At 50.7% G+C, this 16,486-nt stretch overlaps 1 protein-coding gene across 4 annotated transcripts in view; it reads left to right on the top strand.

Annotated features, from left to right (window-relative positions):
- The window catches only part of SYN3 (synapsin III), a 387,951-nt gene that overhangs the window by 127,805 nt on the left and 243,660 nt on the right, over positions 1 to 16,486 (top strand). For all 4 annotated transcript variants that reach the window (XM_029597328.1, XM_029597325.1, XM_029597326.1 and 1 more), the window contains exon 5: positions 7,986 to 8,077. In XM_029597328.1, coding sequence (XP_029453188.1) covers positions 7,986 to 8,077 — 92 coding nt within the window. The remainder of the gene's footprint in view (positions 1 to 7,985; positions 8,078 to 16,486) is intronic.

Below are 16,486 nucleotides of genomic sequence, written 5' to 3'. Positions count from 1 at the left end.
CTGAAATGGACTACCTCTCCTATTACATATTCAGGATTAAAATTTGACCCTCTGTGTCGTCTTTATATAAATTTAATATAATGTCCTTGTTCCCAAGGACAAGCTCAATTAGGTGCCTGGATGGATTTTCCCATATCAGTGTTTGGCTGTGCAGTATTACTTAAGATGGTTCTCCTACCTAAATTGCATTATTGATTGCAGATGATACCTTGCTGGCTATATAGGAAATATGCACTTCTTTTAAGATCTATGATAGTGGGATTTCTGTGGGGTTGGAAATGACCTTGCTAAATAATCACCCCTTGAGTGGTATAAATTTGCTTGATTTCAGATTTTATAACTTTGCTTTCTCTGGGGATGGGAGTGGGGTAAATACCAATATTGCATTTGGAGTTTAGCTGAATCAGTATTGTATTCTCTTTCACCATGTGGTGCCTTGCATTTAGCGGATCATGGCACATCCTTATTTTACAATAGCCCTTAGGTAATATCATTGCCCACACGTTATCCACTGACAGCAGCGATTCTCCCAGAACTTGTGGCTTTATAGCAATGGCTAGTCACATATAAGTTAATACCGCATCCCAAAAATCAGGGAGGCCAATATTTAAGGCTAGTTAGCCAGATAAGTAGTGACTTATTCAGCTAAGAGGTGGCTGATAAAAATCCGGCTATGTTCAGTGGCTGCCACTTAGCCAGATAAGTATTTTGACAGCAAACAGGATAGACGAGCTTACTTGTCAGGTGCAGAATCTGTTTTGTTTAAAATAGCCCAGGGTCTGGGAGTGTCTGCAAGTTCTGGGTTCAATGGCATCTGTCTTGGACCTCGTCCCTTGGGCAGAGGCCATATACAACCATTGCAAAGGGCTCTGTTGTCTCATTGAGAAATGCAATCTCAGAATTTCAAGAGGAGACTGGCTTTGTTATCAGAAGCCATGGATAATGTAAATGAAGTGGACCCTTGCTGCTGTGGTAAAGTTGGTGTGGCCTATGAGGCGAGCCCCTTAGACCCACACCGACAGCTGGTGGAGGTTCTCTGGTGGGAGACTGATCTAGGGCTTCATCGTTACCAGCCTCTTTCCCCGCAGGTTGAGCCCTTGGGTTCCAGAGGCTGATAGGATTTAGGTGAGAGTCTCTCAGAGAATGGGATAGGCGGTAGTCCAGGGCCAGGCAAGGGTCAGAGGCAGGCAGCAAGCAAACAAAGTTGATATCCAAGTGAGGGGTCAGTGGCAGGTGACAACCATTGTAGTCAGTGTCCAGGCAAAGGGTCTGTGGCAGGCGGCAATACAGAGGAGTCAGTGTCCAAGCCAAGGGGTCAGTTCCAATAGTCAATCCGAAGAGAAGACGAGGACAGGGCAGGGTAGGCTGGAGAGACGAGGCAAGACAGGCTGGAAGGAAGCAACATGCATTGCACTGTGTAGGAGGACCTGTTGCTGAGGCAAGGTAGGGACGTCTGCTGGGTCCTTTTATAGGATGATGTCATCTCTGGGTGCCGCAGTGTTTTTCCACCGCAGGCCCTTTAAATGTTGAAGTGTCGGGCACACATGCACCTAGGCAGGGGCTGGAGTGGCATCCTGCCACATATGAGAAGGTCAGCGGCATGTGCCATAAAGGAAGGTGCTGGCCGTGGTGGCAGGGTAAATGCAACAGCTTGTGACAGCATCTCGCAAACCGCCAAACGTAACAGATAATCTGGATTGGTGGCTTTCCATTCCAAATCTTTCCAAAGGGGACCCCTTGGGAACTCCAGATTGGATTGTAGTAACTACAGATGCCAGTTTGAGCGGTTGTGAGAATCAAGGTCAGGGCAGGTCAGTGAAGGGCTGGTGGAGTTCAGTGGAGTCAATTGTCTATCCATCATTTGAAGACAAGAGCTATAAGGTGAGCTATAAGGGATGCTGGTGATGGTGTTCTCTGACATTGCTATTGCTATTGCAATGGTGTATGTGAATTGGCAAGATGACACCTGAAGCCTTCTGGTGGCATCAGAGGTCAGGCTCTTGTTCAGATGAGTGGAGATGCATCTGCAGGCACTATTGGCTTCCCACATTACCAGAGTAGACAACGTCCAAGCAGATTTTTTCAGTCAGCATGTTCTAGATCCAAGAACTTGGGAACTGGCAGATGCTGCCTTTGCCTTGATAGTTTGCAAGTGGGAAAGAACATGCTGGGATCTCATAGCCACTCACAAAGATTTCAAGATCACCTTGTTCTTCAGTTGAAGAAAATAGTTTCAGCAGAAGTGGATGCTGCTTCTGGTTCTTCCTTATCTATTTTTGCCTTTGCCAATGATAGGCAGGGTCATCCAAAGAACAGAAAGGCACAGAGATCTGGTGGTTTTGATGATGCCAGATTGGCCCAGGCATCCCCGGTATGCAGATCTCGTGAGACTCATGGTGGAAGGGCTACATTAGTTGAATCAGATTCCGGATCTTTTATACCAGGATCCATGATCATGGACGATCCGTCTCCCTTTTGTCTTATGGCTTGGCTGTTGAAAGGCGAAGGGTGAGGAGTTAGTTTATCACCCCTGCAGGTGAGTAACCTTCTTTCATAGGCCACAAACAAATCCATATTGTTGGCTTATATCAGGATCTGGAAGGTGTTTGAGGCATGGTGTGCTCAAACCGGTATTTTTCCCTTCAGGGCATGAATTTCACGTATTGTTTCTTTTTTACAGGTTGGTCTTCAAAGGGGCTTGGCTTTGAACTCTTTGAAAGTACAAGTCACAGCCATTACCTGTTATAGGGGAAGTGTTCAGGGAGTTTCCTTGGCTAGTCATCCAGATGTGGCTCATTATCTTAAGGGGGTTAAACAACTTAGGCCTCCTTCCGAAAGTTTTCCCCTTCCTGGGATCTGAACTTGGTCCTTTGGGCTGTGAACAGGGCTCCATCTGAACTTGTTCGGGGAGTGTTTCTTATGGATTTAAGAACATAAGAAAATGCCATACTGGGTCAGACCAAGGGTCCATCAAGCTCAGCATCCTGTTTCCAACAGTGGCCAATCCAGGCCATAAGAACCTGGCAAGAACCCAAAAACTAAGTCTATTCCATGTTGCCATTGCTAATGGCAGTGGCTATTCTCTAAGTGAACTTAATAGCAGGTAATGGACTTCTCCTCCAAGAACTTATCCAATCCTTTTTTAATCACAGCTATACTAACTGCACGAACCACATTCTCTGGCAACAAATTCCAGAGTTTAATTGTGCGCTGAGTAAAAAAGAACTTTCTCCGATTAGTTTTAAATGTGCCCCATGCTAACTTCATGGAGTGCCCCCTAGTCTTTCTACTATCCGAAAGAGTAAATAACCGATTCACATCTACCCGTTCTAGACCTCTCATGATTTTAAACACCTCTATCATATCCCCCCTCAGTCACCTCTTCTCCAAGCTGAAAAGTCCTAACCTCTTTAGCCTTCCTCATAGGGGAGTTGTTCCATTCCCCTTATCATTTTGGTAGCCCTTCTCTGTACCTTCTCCATCGCAATTATATCTTTTTTGAGATGCGGCGACCAGAATTGTACACAGTATTCAAGGTGCGGTCTCACCATGGAGCGATACAGAGGCATTATGACATTTTCCGTTTTATTCACCATTCCCTTTCTAATGATTCCCAACATTCTGTTTGCTTTTTTGACTGCCGCAGCACACTGAGCCGATGATTTCAATGTGTTATCCACTATGACGCCTAGATCTCTTACTTGGGTTGTAGCACCAAGTATGGAACCCAACATTGTGTAATTATAGCATGGGTTATTTTTCCCTATATGCATCACCTTGCACTTATCCACATTAAATTTCATCTGCCATTTGGATGCCCAATTTTCCAGTCTCACAAGGTCTTCCTGCAATTTATCACAATCTGCTTGTGATTTAACTACTCTGAACAATTTTGTCATCTGCAAATCTGATTATCTCACTCGTCGTATTTCTTTCCAGATCATTTATAAATATATTGAACAGTAAGGGTCCCAATACAGATCCCTGAGGCACTCCACTGTCCACTCCCTTCCACTGAGAAAATTGCCCATTTAATCCTACTCTCTGTTTCCTGTCTTTTAGCCAGTTTGCAATCCACGAAAGGACATCGCCACCTATCCCATGACTTTTTACTTTTCCTAGAAGCCTCTCATGAGGAACTTTGTCAAACGCCTTCTGAAAATCCAAGTATACTATATCTACCGGTTCACCTTTATCCACGTTTATTAACTCCTTCAAAAAAGTGAAGCAGATTTGTGAGGCAAGACTTGCCCTGGGTAAAGCCATTCCTGTTCGCTCCCTGATTAGGGATCTGATGTTTGACTATCAGGTTGCAGGAGAAGCCATGTCCTTCAGCTCGGGCAGAGAGACTACGACACCTTCCCTGCTGCAGCAGACTATAGGGAGGGATATCAGGTCAACCATTTTGCCCTCTGTCGCCCTCTGCTGGTAATGGGGGCAAATCCCACTTACTGGACTGGTCTATCAGGACCCAAGGAAAGACAATTAGCAGGTAAGAAATAATTGAACCTTTGAGTGACTTGTGAGCTGAGAAAATGGTGACGACAAGCTCCAGACCAGGGATTTAGTGGCGTTCTGGTGTAGGCTGCTGGAGAGAGATCCTGTTCTTATCAGATCCTGCCGTCTCTCTTCCCGCTGGCCACGACTTACCTATGTGAAGCAAGCAACAGTGGTAGGATACAGCGGAGGATCGGCACGCACTGCATCAAAGGCCGCCCGTCCCTTTCATGTCCTGTTTGTTTTGGAGCAGCTGCAACCGTCTCGTTAACCTCTGAGCCAGTTTCATATGCAAATTCTTTGCTGCACTTTGATTTGGGTCCTGGTGAACCAGAGTACAGTTTTGAAAATAAATATCCTGAGTACTTCTTTTGGTTTTCTGATTGTTACCGTCATCTTATGCCAATATTTACTTTATTTATCAATGGCTATTGCAAAGGTCAAAGTGATTTACAAGTAGTGTCAACATATTGCATTGTAACGCCCCGTCCGTGGAGCTGATTGACTGAAGGGGGTCACACACAGGGCTGCCTGTCGCTTTCCGGACTGGTTCAGCCCCTGGGAGTGCTGGGGTTCATCCGGAGGGTGGGGGAGGCCTTTTCAGGGACCCACAGTCTCTCACTCTCTCTCTCTCTCTGTCCTGCTTGGATGCAGGGTCCCCGTACTCACATTTGAGAATCACACTCTGCGACGGTGTTCAACGAAAATCTTTACTGAAGTTTAAAGAGTAATATCCACGCCAGTCTGCCAAAATCCTGAAAAGAATCGGGAGGACAGCAGCGCCTCTGCCAGTGCTGCGTTTCTGGATCGGTGTCCAGAATTCCCTCTTCTCAGGAATGATCTCCTCCCGCCCGCCTTAGCTAGTAGGGACCCGTTCTCCAAAAACCCACCCACTTTGCTCTTTCTTGTCCTCTTGCCAAAATTCACAAAAAGAGCCAGAATGCTCCCCTCTTCCACTGTTTTTGGGGCAGACCCTGACCTGGATCCAGTCCTGTCAGCAAGGGTTATTAATGTCCTCCTCCCAGATTTCTGGTCCAAAAAGATCTGGAAAACTCCGCTCATCCCTCCAGGACTCCTTGCCTCTCCCTGTGAAGCAGGAAGCACCCCCGCACCTCCTGCTCTGTCTGCTGTGGAGCTCAGAGGGGGACAAGAAATGTCCCTTGAACCAGCCCATTGCCAGGGGGGGATGGGTAAAGGTGGGGGGAGGACCCCAGCACGTAACAGTCCCTGCCATGCTGGGTCCCTTTGTATGAGCAGGATCTGCGAGGCCCGTCCTGAGAGATATCACTGACCCTGACTGGCTCCTTATCCTTCCCATGCCGGGTAACTTTGTATGAGCAGGATCTGCGAGGCCCGTCCTGAGAGATATCACTGACCCTACTGGCTCCTTATCCTTCCCATGCGGGTACTTTTGAATCTCTTGCACCTGTACGCACAAGTCCTCTTTCTCCACCCCTCTCCACACACAAGAGCGATGGTGCTCTGTGCCCCCAATATAACACCCTGGCCCTCCAACACAAGAACAGTGATGAGGCTCGATGACCCAACTTAACATCTCGCCCCCTTCCAACCTGAAGAATGATGAATGGGGCCTTGCAGCCACCCTGGCCCGACACAAGGAGCCCATCTTCAGTAATGGATAACGTCTTCCAGACATTCAGCGGGATATTTGCCTAACGTCATTGCTGGATCAGTGAAAACCCTAACAGGCTGTGCTTGGATGTAAGCGGTTATCTTCAGAAGGTATCTGGGGAAGAGACGTGAAAGGGCCTGCAGCTCACTTCTCCCCCTTCCCCAACCAAATTTAATAGATGGTCCTGTCGGGCTGTGCACCCACATCCCCCCCAGTCTCCTCCTAAATTACTGAAAGGTATTGCGGTCTGCAGATCGGGCCCCATCCTCGCCAGCCCCTTCTCCGTTGTGATTTACATGTTGCAAGCTTAGCTCTCCCCCACCACAGTCCCAATGGCCCCAGCTGCCCCCCCCCCCCCCCTGATACCAAGAAAAACTCTGCCGGGAGCAAGGTCTGAACTCACTCCGGCGTGAACTGTGGGTGGCCCAACGGAAGCAGCGCTGGAAAGCTGGGGACAGGCGAGCTTACACCTCGCTCCCAGCAGGGTGGGGTGGGGGTGAGGGCAACCTGCAGACTGCAACGCTTCTCACTGGTTTAGGAGAGGATTTGGGGGTGCACGTGGGTGGGGAAGGGGAGAATTGGCTCGCAGGCCTATTTACTCCTTTCCTTGTGTTGGTGCTGATTACCCGGCTACCTTTTGAAGTTATCTGGCCTCACAAGGCTACATTACTTTAGATCTGCTCTGAAGCAGGGCTAAGGTTGTCCGCTTAGCTTTACTCCTCCCTGGAAATCTCAGCTGGATAAGCGACTCGACATTCAAAGCCTTGCCGTTCAGACGGATAAAAAGTGCTTCGCTTTGGGAGATTTATTGGGATCCGTAAGCAATTACGTAAATAGCTTGTGAGTTATTTGTCTGAATGGCTTTCAGCATTGACCCCCAAAATGACAACAGAGGCTTGGCAGCCCCAAACCCCTCACCCTCCGGCCTCTGTCGCCTTCCTAAGGCCTTTTGTGGTATCTCTTGGTGCAGATCTTCAACGCCTCCGCCCCCTCCACCCCAGCACAGACGCCCGGCTCCCCTCCCCACTCCTTCCAATGAGCGCCTGGGCCTTCTGCCCGGTGCCGGTGCCCCTGGAGGTGTGAGAAACCCTGGCGGGGCAGCACCTGCAGTTACCATTCCTAAAACCCTTCTAGAGATCCTCCGCACAGGACATGAGAGGCGCTCCCTGCTCCGTAGAGCTTACAGTCCAGACAAGTCTAGGGGAAGTGTGTTCAGCGCAGAGAGGCATTTTGGATTGAAAACGAGGAGGTTTTTAAAGTGGATTGGAGGGAGGGATAAGGAAGAGGTGGGGGGTTGCTGGTGCCCGTCTCTTACATTTTGGTTGTGTCTGGTCTGCAGCCCACGAGGCCTGGGCCTACCCAGACTCCAGCCTGGTGCCAGCCAGGACCCCTGGAAGTCTGTCCCTGTAGCCCCGTGATCCGGCCCCGGGAACATCCTAAAAATGCACCCCGTGAGCTCTCTTGGCCACAGGAAAGACTTCAGAACCGTGAGCCCGCGCCAGTGCACGCTCCTTAAACTCACTTTTAACTAACTAAAGATCCCATTTTAATAAAAACATCTTGACTTGGCCTGAAATGCTGCGGGGGGTGCTTTTTAATTATTTGACAGTTTGAAAGTAGATTTGGCTTACTTTGTGACACTCAAATTAAGCAAACCCATATTTTGTTATGTTAGTGGAACATGCGGCGTGAGCTGAGGGATTGCGAAGACCAGTGCCCAGGACCTCCTGCCTTTATTATACTGGAAATCTCCGCATGGTCAGGGTTAGGGCCCCAGTTGCGCTCCTCCAGCACCATCACAAATGGGCCCAGAGCTACAGACTTAGCCTCTCCCTCTCTCTCCATCCCCCTGCAGGCGGAGTTCTCGGACCTCAACCTCGCGGCGTACGTCAGCGGCGGCTGCATGGTGGACATGCAGGTCATGAGGAACGGCACCAAGGTCGTCAGGTAGGTAACGCTGTGCTCTGTGTCCACCTCTCCTCACGCTGCCAAAGAGGGCAAACGTTCACATGGCTACAGGATGGCAATGGGGTGTGAGTGAGAGAGAGAAGCTCCCTGCCTCTGAGGTGGGCAGACACACTGTCCTGCGCTCTGATACTAGGAATGGGGTGTGAGTGAGAGAGAAGCTCCCTGCCTCTGAGGTGTGCAGACACACTGTCCTGCGCTCTGATACTAGGAATGGGGTGTGAGTGAGAGAGAAGCTCCCTGCCTCTGAGGTGTGCAGACACACTGTCCTGCGCTCTGATACTAGGAATGGGGTGTGAGTGAGAGAGAAGCTCCCTGCCTCTGAGGTGTGCAGACACACTGTCCTGGGCTCTGATACTGGGAATGGGGTGTGAGTGAGAGAGAAAAGCTCCCTGCCTCTGAGGTGGGCAGACACACTGTCCTGCGCTCTGATACTAGGAATGGGGTGTGAGTGAGAGAGAAGCTCCCTGCCTCTGAGGTGTGCAGACACACTGTCCTGCGCTCTGATACTAGGAATGGGGTGTGAGTGAGAGAGAAGCTCCCTGCCTCTGAGGTGTGCAGACACACTGTCCTGAGCTCTGATACTGGGAATGGGGTGTGAGTGAGAGAGAAAAGCTCCCTGCCTCTGAGGTGTGCAGACACACTGTCCTGAGCTCTGATACTGGGAATGGGGTGTGAGTGAGAGAGAAGCTCCCTGCCTCTGAGGTGTGCAGACACACTGTCCTGAGCTCTGATACTGGGAATGGGGTGTGAGTGAGAGAGAGAAGCTCCCTGCCTCTGAGGTGGGCAGACACACTGTCCTGGGCTCTGATACTGGGAATGGGGTGTGAGTGAGAGAGAGAAGCTCCCTGCCTCTGGGGTGTGCAGACACACTGTCCTGAGCTCTGATACTGGGAATGGGGTGTGAGTGAGAGAGAAAAGCTCCCTGCCTCTGAGGTGTGCAGACACACTGTCCTGAGCTCTGATACTGGGAATGGGGTATGAGTGAGAGAGAAGCTCCCTGCCTCTGAGGTGTGCAGACACACTGTCCTGAGCTCTGATACTGGGAATGGGGTGTGAGTGAGAGAGAGAAGCTCCCTTCCTCTGAGGTGTGCAGACACACTGTCCTGGGCTCTGATACTGGGAATGGGGTGTGAGTGAGAGAGAGAAGCTCCCTGCCTCTGAGGTGTGCAGGCACACTGCCCTGAGCTCTGATACTGGGAATGGGGTGTGAGTGAGAGAGAGAAGCTCCCTGCCTCTGAGGTGTGCAGACACACTGCCCTGAGCTCTGATACTGGGAATGGGGTGTGAGTGAGAGAGAGAGAGAAGCTCCCTGCCTCTGAGGTGTGCAGACACACTGTCCTGAGCTCTGATACTGGGAATGGGGTGTGAGTGAGAGAGAGAAGCTCCCTGCCTCTGAGGTGTGCAGACACACTGTCCTGAGCTCTGATACTGGGAATGGGGTGTGAGTGAGAGAGAGAGAGAAGCTCCCTGCCTCTGAGGTGTGCAGACACACTGCCCTGAGCTCTGATACTGGGAATGGGGTATGAGTGAGAGAGAGAAGCTCCCTGCCTCTGAGGTGTACAGACACACTGTCCTGAGCTCTGATACTGGGAATGGGGTGTGAGTGAGAGAGAGAAGCTCCCTGCCTCTGAGGTGTGCAGACACACTGTCCTGGGCTCTGATACTGGGAATGGGGTGTGAGTGAGAGAGAGAAGCTCCCTGCCTCTGAGGTGTGCAGACACACTGCCCTGAGCTCTGATACTGGGAATGGGGTGTCAGTGAGAGAGAGAGAGAAGCTCCCTGCCTCTGAGGTGTGCAGACACACTGTCCTGAGCTCTGATACTGGGAATGGGGTGTGAGTGAGAGAGAGAAGCTCCCTGCCTCTGAGGTGGGCAGACACACTGTCCTGAGCTCTGATACTGGGTATGGGGTGTGAGTGAGAGAGAGAAGCTCCCTGCCTCTGAGGTGGGCAGACACACTGTCCTGGGCTCTGATACTGGGAATGGGGTGTGAGTGAGAGAGAGAGAGAAGCTCCCTGCCTCTGAGGTGTGCAGACACACTGTCCTGAGCTCTGATACTGGGAATGGGGTGTGAGTGAGAGAGAGAAGCTCCCTGCCTCTGAGGTGTGCAGACACACTGTCCTGAGCTCTGATACTGGGAATGGGGTGTGAGTGAGAGAGAGAAGCTCCCTGCCTCTGAGGTGTGCAGACACACTGCCCTGAGCTCTGATACTGGGAATGGGGTGTGAGTGAGAGAGAGAGAGAAGCTCCCTGCCTCTGAGGTGTGCAGACACACTGTCCTGGGCTCTGATACTGGGAATGGGGTGTGAGTGAGAGAGAGAGAGAAGCTCCCTGCCTCTGAGGTGTGCAGACACACTGCCCTGAGCTCTGATACTGGGAATGGGGTGTGAGTGAGAGAGAGAGAGAAGCTCCCTGCCTCTGAGGTGTGCAGACACACTGTCCTGAGCTCTGATACTGGGTATGGGGTGTGAGTGAGAGAGAGAAGCTCCCTGCCTCTGAGGTGTGCAGACACACTGTCCTGAGCTCTGATACTGGGAATGGGGTGTGAGTGAGAGAGAGAAGCTCCCTGCCTCTGAGGTGTGCAGACACACTGTCCTGAGCTCTGATACTGGGTATGGGGTGTGAGTGAGAGAGAGAGAGAAGCTCCCTGCCTCTGAGGTGTGCAGACACACTGCCCTGAGCTCTGATACTGGGAATGGGGTGTGAGTGAGAGAGAGAGAGAAGCTCCCTGCCTCTGAGGTGTGCAGACACACTGTCCTGAGCTCTGATACTGGGAATGGGGTGTGAGTGAGAGAGAGAAGCTCCCTGCCTCTGAGGTGTGCAGACACACTGTCCTGAGCTCTGATACTGGGAATGGGGTGTGAGTGAGAGAGAGAAGCTCCCTGCCTCTGAGGTGTGCAGACACACTGTCCTGAGCTCTGATACTGGGTATGGGGTGTGAGTGAGAGAGAGAAGCTCCCTGCCTCTGAGGTGTACAGACACACTGTCCTGAGCTCTGATACTGGGAATGGGGTGTGAGTGAGAGAGAGAAGCTCCCTGCCTCTGAGGTGGGCAGACATACTGTCCTGAGCTCTGATACTGGGAATGGGGTATGAGTGAGAGAGAAGCTCCCTGCCTCTGAGGTGTGCAGACACACTGCCCTGAGCTCTGATACTGGGAATGGGGTGTGAGTGAGAGAGAGAAGCTCCCTGCCTCTGAGGTGGGCAGACACACTGTCCTGAGCTCTGATACTGGGAATGGGGTATGAGTGAGAGAGAAGCTCCCTGCCTCTGAGGTGTGCAGACACACTGTCCTGGGCTCTGATACTGGGAATGGGGTGTGAGTGAGAGAGAGAAGCTCCCTGCCTCTGAGGTGTGCAGACACACTGCCCTGAGCTCTGATACTGGGAATGGGGTGTGAGTGAGAGAGAGAGAGAAGCTCCCTGCCTCTGAGGTGTGCAGACACACTGTCCTGAGCTCTGATACTGGGAATGGGGTGTGAGTGAGAGAGAGAGAGAAGCTCCCTGCCTCTGAGGTGTGCAGACACACTGTCCTGAGCTCTGATACTGGGAATGGGGTGTGAGTGAGAGAGAGAGAGAAGCTCCCTGCCTCTGAGGTGTGCAGACACACTGTCCTGAGCTCTGATACTGGGAATGGGGTGTGAGTGAGAGAGAGAGAGAAGCTCCCTGCCTCTGAGGTGTGCAGACACACTGTCCTGAGCTCTGATACTGGGAATGGGGTGTGAGTGAGAGAGAGAGAGAAGCTCCCTGCCTCTGAGGTGTGCAGACACACTGTCCTGAGCTCTGATACTGGGAATGGGGTGTGAGTGAGAGAGAGAGAGAAGCTCCCTGCCTCTGAGGTGTGCAGACACACTTCTCCGGGCTTTGTTTTGGCAGTGCTGTGTTAGTGAGGAGAAAGCATGGGTCTGTTTATGGCTCTGAAGCTTCGAACAAGTCTCTCTTGATGGGAATTTTCCCCAAGAATCAAATGATTTATTTATTTATTTATTGAGCGCGTGATTGCTCGCCTTTTGCAGACACATCAGAGAGATTTTCTGCAGAAATCATAGTAATTAGTGCAATTAAAAACCAGATATACTGTACATATGATTTACAGCGTCATGTAAAACACCCAGAAAAACCCCTTTAACTGAGTACTGTTCCCTTGTTCATCCTCATATTCTCCTGGCCAAACGCCTGTTCAGGTAGCCATGCCTTCAGGTGGCTGAAGGGTTTCTCAGCGCACTTCACTTCCACAAAGCAGGCAAAACCAGTCTAATGCGTGGAAGTTAATTTGGCCAATGCCAGGGAAGGGCTGGTGAAAACCGCCCGCTGTGAGGAGCTCTGGCTCGTAGCGAGGAGAGAACGTGAGGAGACATCCGCCCGAGATCCTGGGGCCACTGTACATGAACGTGTAGGAGCTGATGCAGCAGAGCGTGCTCGGGCCTAACGCACGGATCTGCGTGTGGTCGGGCGCACGTTCTGGGCGTGCTAGACCAGCACCCGATGCAGTAAGGAGATTAGTGCGCCCAAGCAAGCAAACGCGTAGCCAGTAGCACTCATCGCATGTACGTGAGGCTATTACACCCCCCGGGCGCCCAACGCACACATTTTAAGGTGGCGCAAAGTCAATCCGAGAGTCAAGGACTCATGGGAAATGAGAAACCACGCTCCTCTGTGCTTCCTCCTTCTTAGTATCAAATAAAGGGATATTGGCTTGATTTAAAAAAAACAAACAAACAAAAAACAACTTCTGGATGCACCATTTAGACGCCCGTAGGACAGGGAGCTCAGCTATGGGCGTCTTCAGCAAGCTCAGGAAAAATCGTCCAAAAGCGAGCTAAAAACGTGCGTTCATACTGAGCGCCGGATGCATTCGTGCGCTGGAGACGCACCGTTCTCTCCCCTCGCGCCTCCTTTCCCGGGGGCTGTGGCTGCCCGTTTTATTGCCTCGGCCCCTTAGATTAAGAAGACTGAGGTCGTCTCTAACGGGGCCAGCGGCCGGCGAGGCTCCCTCAGAATAGGGGCCATGCCGGCCTTGCGCTAAGCCCCTGTCGAAAGCTGTAATGGAAAGGAGCTCAGGGCAGCTTTATCTGGCCAAGTGGGCGGCCCCGGGAAGAGAAATTGCAGTAAATCTGTTCCATTTGTAACCACCCAAAGAAGGATACCAGCCACATCCTGTTTTATTTTGTTTTTTTTTACATGGACACAGCTGACAGGACAACTGCCAAAATCTGGCTCTGCATCCATAACTCGGTGTCTAATTGTGGTTTCTCTGGACCTGAACGCATGGCCCGCTGGAAACCTTGCACCACAGCGCTGTGTCATTACCACTCGTGCAGACCTCTGTAAGCTGGCAAGCTCGCCACGGCCCCTGTAAACAAGCTTCCCAGACCACAAGCACCCTGAGCACTGCCAGCTCGGCCCCCGTCGCCTGAGCTCTTTCCATCGCCCAGAGCAGCCTGAGGAGCGTGCCAGGGGCAGGGGAGAGGGTTTGCAGGACACTTTCCATGGTGACTGCTAATAACAAACCCTCCCGTCTGTCTGGCAGGAGCGCCTGGCTTGTGAAATAGAAGCAGGCTGGCATAGAACTGCTGAATTCTCACTCGGCTCCTGATGTCAGTCATGGTGTGTGTGTGTGTGTTAACACATTGCCATCATCATCCTCACTGTGCTTTTGACATGTCTTTCCGGCGATAGAGTTCAAAACAAGTTCCAGATAAATAAGAGTTAGCACAGCACGCCAGAGAAGTGGAATGCAGGATAGAGGTTCATACAATTGCAGGACAGTGGAAAGGAAGCAGTGATTGCGTAAATAGGTGTAAGAGGAAATTGTGCGCACCTAAGGGAAGGGAAGCATCCAGATAACGCAGTACAGCTTGGTAAGAAAGTCTATCACTGGGATCTTACTGTGATGGCGTCCAGCTAGAGATAAAGTAAAGCAGTTTATGGTTGAGTATAATGTGATGACCCTGTCATCCGTTAATCGTCAAAAGCTGTTTCAAAGAGCCTCGTCTTATCCATTCTTCTGAAGGACAGGAGATCTGGGGCCCTTCTGATGTACAGTGGCATGGCGCTCCAGAATATACGAACAGAACCTCTGAAGTCGTCTTCCTGGTGCTCAGTCCCATGATTTTGAGCGAAGGTACACTAGACGAGCCTGTGTTTGTGAGCACAAGACTGAGCAGGTGTGTAGTTGGCAAGCGATCTCGTAAGATAGGTTGATTCCATGTTATTGCGTTCATGTCAGGAGCCAGTGCAGGGTTTTCACAACAGGGGTAATGTGTGCAAATTTGTTGGGTCTTCGTGACCAGGCACTCAGCAGCATTTTGGATCAGTTGCCAGGTGACACTTCGGGATGCTGGGGATTCCAACATAAAAGGGCGTTGCAATAGTCCAGGCATGAGATGAGTGAAGCCTGAGTAGTAGTCACGAATGCCTTGTCATCCAGGTGGGGGTCTCAGCTGTTGAAGCTGGCGGAGGTGCTAAAAAGCTGCTTTGGTCGGTGGTAGGATCTGGGCTTGGATGGTGAGATGGGAATCGAGAATGAAGCCGAGACTCTGGGCTCACAGGTGGCAGACGGTGGTTGGGCTTCCTTCTCCTAATTCAGAGTATCTCAGTCCCTTTCAGATTTAAGCTGAGTTTGTTTTGGTGGAAGCAGGTGGCAGATTTTGTTGAGCAGCTCTTGAGGTTTGCCATGGTAGAGTCTTGGCTTGAGATGAGCAGACACACAGTAGTTGTATGTTGTCACCATAAGAGTAGGTGATTTGATGGGGGTGCCGTGTCTTAACTTCTGTTTGACTTCTGTTTTTATTATGAATGTTTTTACCACTTAGACCCAGTATATAAAAGATTTAAAATAAATACATATTGAACAGTATAGGGGAGAGGATGGAGCCGCGTGGTACACAGCAGGAGAGAGCTTCTCCTCGGGCTGTAGATTAGATATATTCGGATAGATATTCACTCTGGCCATGAGGAAGTTGTGGTCTGTTGTATCAAAGGGGGCTGAAAGATACAGCAGTATCAGCATTGCTGATTTAACGTAGTCTAGAAGAAGATGGAGTTTGTCTTCTGGGTTGAGTGGTGTCTTCATTTATTTATTTATTTTGATTTATATTCCACCTTTCAGCCACTTCAGGGCAGGTTACATTCAGGTACTGCAGGCACTCCCCTGTCCCCAGAGGTCTTACAATGCAAGTTTGCACCCGAGGCAGCGGAGGGTGAAGATCACAAGGAGCAGCGGTGGGATTTGAAGCCTAGCTTCCTTGGTTCATCTCCTCTGCTATGATTTCTGTGCTGTGCTGTGTGTGGACACCCACTTGATAGGGGGTGAGGAGCACCGGTGGTGTGCAGGTAATCCGAGAGCTCCAAGACTCTTGCATTTTCCATGATTTTACTTAGGAAGGGGAAGTTTGAGTCGGTCGGATCAAGACTGAGCTTCTTCAAGACAGGCCTTGTTGCTTTTTTTAGACAAAGGAGGTAGATGGGCTTCTACTGGAGATGTGTGGATGCGATGAAGAAGTCCTGATTTAGCTTGTGTGACTAACCGGAAAGGCTCCTAGCAGGTGGTGGTTTTAAGGAGGCGAGCAGGGTGTCCACGCTCTTTTCTTGACGTGGGATGTTGTGGTGAGGCTTGCTCTGTCTGTGTGGGAGCTCCCCTTGGGCTGCTGTCTAGCTCTGATTGGATGTGTATTTTATCCATGAAGAAAGTAGCTAGTTTATTACAATGGGAGTTTGTTAATGGTTTGCAATAACCGTTTCGGGGAGTTCTTAGCTTGCTTGATTGTTTTTGTATAATAGGCTCTTTTAGCTTCTTTCATAGTTTTGCAATAGTGGTTTTGTCTGCTGTTGTCTGCATTCAGTTTTGTCTAGGGTAGATTGCAACCTTGCGCTATTTCTTCTCCACTGTTTTACCTGCTCTTTATAACCGTTCCAATTCCGGTGTGAATCAGGGGGTACTTGAGTTTTTGACGCTGACTATTTTGCCTAGGGCAATCCTGCGTATGGTGCGTTTGAGATCCGAGTCCTAATTGAGTTCCAAGGTGGTCATGGATAGGAGGAGGATGTGCTTTGCTGCGGTTGGAGGTGGAGCAGGAGGGCGTCTGGGTTGAGGTGGATGGAACAAGAACACAGGGCCTTTGGGAGTGAGGAAGTGGCAGTCGAGTAAGGCCAGGGGAGGGGAAGGGAGGGCCAGGCAGATGTTGGGCAGTGAGGGCTGTGGTGGGGGAGGGTCTGACTGGCTGGTTCTTGAGTCTTCTCTTCTTGTCTTTGCTGGCAGACATCTCGTGTTTTCTCAAACAGGGGGAGAGGAGCTCTGCATGGAGGGTGGGCCCTGGCTACTTGCCAGGTACTTGTAGCCTGGCTTGGCCACTGTTGGAAACAGGATGCTGGGCTTGATGGACCCTTGGT

Source organism: Rhinatrema bivittatum, chromosome 4 (genome assembly GCF_901001135.1).
Source record: "Rhinatrema bivittatum chromosome 4, aRhiBiv1.1, whole genome shotgun sequence".
Taxonomy (NCBI): Eukaryota; Metazoa; Chordata; class Amphibia; order Gymnophiona; family Rhinatrematidae; genus Rhinatrema; species Rhinatrema bivittatum.
Note: the sequence above shows the minus strand (reverse complement) of the source record. Positions and strands in the feature narration are given on the sequence as shown.